Raw genomic sequence first — 4,168 nt, forward strand, 5'->3', positions numbered from 1 at the left:
CAGCTCTGAATATACAACAGCCCTGTGTTGTGCTGCAATGCTGTTCCTATGGAAACATCTCCTGGTAACATTTGTTTTGAAGGTGTAATAGTTGGATCATAATAAAGGGTGTTTCGTTTTTGACTCCTCAGATTTGCTTGAGTTTGTAGTTAGAGTTGGAGGCATCGGTTGGCGTCCACAGCTGATTAGCTACGTGTTGTGAAACACCAGCACCTTGCAGTAGCATCCACAGCGACGGTACACTTGGTTGAGACTCTGACAAGAAAAATGTGTTGCAATACCTGTGTAGCACACAATGAAATGGAAATATTTTCATTTTATGGCTGACAAGAGTACTGTATCAGGGGAGAACGACATGCCTTTCTCATTGAAGCCGCGGGAGTTCAAGGCTGACTGTGGTACTGCAGGCATTGTTTGCAGAAAACAGGATTATAGTGAATGAAAAAAATTCAATTTTCGTGGTCAATCTTTGTGTAAATAAAATCATGTTTAGAAGACAATCATGGTCAAAACAATTGCTTCTAATACACCAGATGTATGTCCTTGAAATTATTATTTAAAAATCGGACACAGAACAAGTTATAAGGATAATTTAGTTACTAATGACAATCTGCAGTACCCTGATCAGCCTTCACCTTGAGTTACTCAATGAGGGGGCTAGCCTGCAAAGTCACTTCCTGGAGTAGCTCAAACTGCGCATGTTATGTCTCTATGAGACGCCATTTTAACAGACTTCATTTGGCTTCAATGCGCTATTGATTCTTCACATAGGAACGAATGGTATCACGTGATCAATGGCTTTGTCCATTCATATGTCATTCACAGTCATTGGTTGGTATGTGCCTCAGATTACACTTCAACCTGTCCTGAATGAGCTCTGCCAGTCAAACTAGCTAATAATCACTCATACATACATCTTTTAAAGAATCTTCTTAATAGGATTGTATTCTCAATATAATGACAAAAACATCACAAGATTACACAAGATCTTATTGCTTAAGTAAAAAAAAAGACAAGACTAAAACACAAATTTTATTAAAACAAAAATATCTTCTCTCATGTTATTGTTATAGAGCTTATCCAGAATGGCACTGTGTACAGGCAGAACATTGGGCATAGTTGACAGTGGAACTAACTGTTGATGGTGACAGTATTATATGTCATTGACACAAACACAACATGCTCAGTTCTTCCTTTTTTTCAACAAACGCCATGTCTTTTCCATCTTGATCTTAGTTTATCCCTTTCCAACCAAGACTGCATGAAAAAGCATAATTCAAAACATTGACGGTTAAAATGGTAGTGGCCTTCCCTTTACTAATCATGCACCCCTAACCCCACAGCATCACAGTCAACGCCATTGTGATGAATTAACATGGTGAAACGCAAAGAAGCAGAAGCAGAGATGATAGACATATTTCTTAAAAGGAGGAGAAGAGAGAACGACGACTGGAGGAGAGGAACCATGGCGTTTCATTTGGAGCCTCCTTCAGCTTTCTTCTCCTGCTCGATATCTGTGAGAGAAAGAGAGAGACTTAGTGATTAGTCTATGTCTTGAACACTGTTGTGATGGATATCTGGCATATTGAGTAATCAAACTATCAGATATTTGTTCATCACCTCATCTATTCCAAAACACTCAAAACAGGACACCACAACCAATCCAAAATGGAAGATACTGTATCCTAAAATGGCAGTACATCCTCATACTGAACGTTAAAATCATGAGCTATGACTGGACAATAGAAGACAGGATAAAAACACTCTCAGAAGGAGCAATAGAAAGAGAGGATGAATCCACTCTCAGGAGCGGCGCAGGCTGAAAGGCAGCTTGTGAGACAGATGGTTCCTCAGCCTGGCTAGCTCAACTTCCTGTCATTGGCTTGTTATCAGCCTGGCTGGCTCAACTTCCTGTCATTGGAATTATGTATATAGCATGGATCTAAATTTTATTGGTTGTTTGAGAATGGATGGTCAGATTCTTATTGGTTGTTATCAGGTGGTGGCTCAAATGTAATGATTGGACTTTTTAGTGGCTAGCTAATACATCTGTCATTGGGCTGTTATAAGACCTGGGCTGTCAAATACTGTCATTGGCTTGTTATAGCCTGGATACTAAACTCTCTGTCATTGGTTGTTATCAGCTGGTAGTCAAACCTCCTGTCATGTTGGATTGTTATCAGATGGCTGTATCAACCTCATGTCATTGGCATTGTTATAGCTTGGTAGAATAAAACTTAATGTATATGGATTGTTTATAAGAATGGTAGTCAATAATGTCCATTGGTTGTTATCAGCTGGATGGTAAATATGTAATTGGTTGTATATAGAATGGTAGGTATTGTAAATTGGCTTGATTATAGCTGGATAGCTTAAAATCTGTATTGGTGTTAATAGCAATGGATTTGATCAATAACTGTATTGGATGTTTATAAGACTGCTGTAAATTGTAATTGGCTTGTATATAGCACTGGCTTAGTAAACTTTAATTAGGCTTGTTTAGCTGGTGGCTAAAAAATCATGTTATATGGATTGTTATAGTGGATAGTAAATTGTCATTGGGTTGTATAGCTGGGTAGATAAATATGTATTGGAATTTGTATAAGAGGTGATAATAATGTCATTGGGATTTGTTATAGCAATGGTTGGCTATATGTATTGGCTTGTTATCCAGAATGGCTGGTAAATAATGGTTAATTGGTTGTTATCAGATGGGTGTGAATAGTAATTGGTTGTTATAAGAAACTGGTAAAGATATGTATTGGATGTTATCAGCTAAGTGGTATAAATGTGTAATTGGTTGTTATCAGAATGGATGGATAATTTCATTGGCTTGTTATCAGCCTGGCTGGCTCAACCTCCTGTCATTGGTCAAGTGTCTTTTATCCTGTTATCAACAACCCTCTCTTTTATACAGTAAATCTTTAAAATGTATGTGACGCTTTATGTTATACCTGCAGGTAATACCGCACTGTACAGCCCTGTCTGACATTTCCCAGGTTTTTATGGGGAAATTGTGCTTTATGAAATAACATGGAAGGCTACACAATAGAAAACGGTAACAGAGTAATTGTCATGTCATTTTAATATTACCATGTAATACTGATGTAAATACCTGGTAAATAGAGAATTGAAAATAGAAAGCGTAACCAACCGAATTCAATAGGTGTCTAGATGTCTTTACTAGAGGTTCCTCCCTGCATGGCAGTATTCTGTCCTGGGGGTTATTGCAGCAGGTGTTTCTAGAGCGGTGAACATGCATGATGCTTACTACTGCACTCCCAATCACACCTCCTACCACACTGCTACTGACAAACAATGTGTATACATTTCCACACTATGAGGTTGGGATAATACTGTGAAAGTTATGATAATGCCCTTTTAGTGTAAAAGCTGTTTGAAAAGACCACCTGAAATATCAGCCTGTTTTGGTGGGATGGAGTTTTGGCCTTCCGTGGTGACATCACCATGAGGTAAATGAGTTAATAGACCAATAAGAAAGAGAGTTCCAAACCTCTCTGCCAATAACAGCTAATTTTCTGTTTTCTGCTCACCACTCAAACCACTCTCCGACAGTCCTGGCAAAATTTATTTAGAAATGGCTCTTTGCTAAGAAGCAATTTTTGTTTCTTTTTGACCATTTTAATTGAAGTCAATCACAGTAAGGTACTTCATTGTTGCCCAGAAATGATTTGATATTGAGATAAAAACGGCTTCATTGGACCTTTAATATCCACCCAAATAATCTCCCTCCCACTGACTTCAATGCCTGATTGATGAAGTTTGAGAAGTGGGCATGCAGCATCTCAGGTCAGGATTGGATCAGATAGATAAGAGTCTACATTCCAAATGGCATCATATTCCCTATGAAGTGCTGTACTTTTGACCAGAGCCGGGCACCATGTAGGGATAAGGGTTCCATTTGGGACGCAGACAAGAGAAAGGAGGAAGCAGGGAGGGGAGGGATCAGTTCATGTTGACAAGGCTGCTGCCATGGTGACAGCTCAACTCCTCTCTTCCTGCTCCTCTCTCACGTCACTCCCTGTCTGAACTACGGCTTCAGTCTAGTTCACCCTGTCTGAACTACGGCTTCAGTCTAGTCCATCCTGTCTGAACTACGGCTTCAGTCTAGTCCATCCTGTCTGAACTACGGCTTCAGTCTAGTCCA

The 4,168-nt window shown here is 39.3% G+C and overlaps 1 protein-coding gene across 3 annotated transcripts in view; it reads right to left on the bottom strand.

The window, feature by feature from the left end:
• Positions 1-1,019: 1,019 nt before the first annotated feature.
• Positions 1,020-4,168, bottom strand: part of LOC112071086 (thymosin beta-a) — a 10,506-nt gene continuing 7,357 nt past the window's right edge. For all 3 annotated transcript variants that reach the window (XM_024138554.2, XM_024138555.2, XM_024138556.1), the window contains one exon: positions 1,020-1,514. In XM_024138554.2, the coding sequence (XP_023994322.2) occupies positions 1,474-1,514 (41 nt within the window). In that variant the 3' untranslated portion in view covers positions 1,020-1,473. The remainder of the gene's footprint in view (positions 1,515-4,168) is intronic.

This window comes from Salvelinus sp. IW2-2015, unplaced genomic scaffold, assembly GCF_002910315.2.
Source record: "Salvelinus sp. IW2-2015 unplaced genomic scaffold, ASM291031v2 Un_scaffold1512, whole genome shotgun sequence".
Classification (NCBI taxonomy): Eukaryota; Metazoa; Chordata; class Actinopteri; order Salmoniformes; family Salmonidae; genus Salvelinus; species Salvelinus sp. IW2-2015.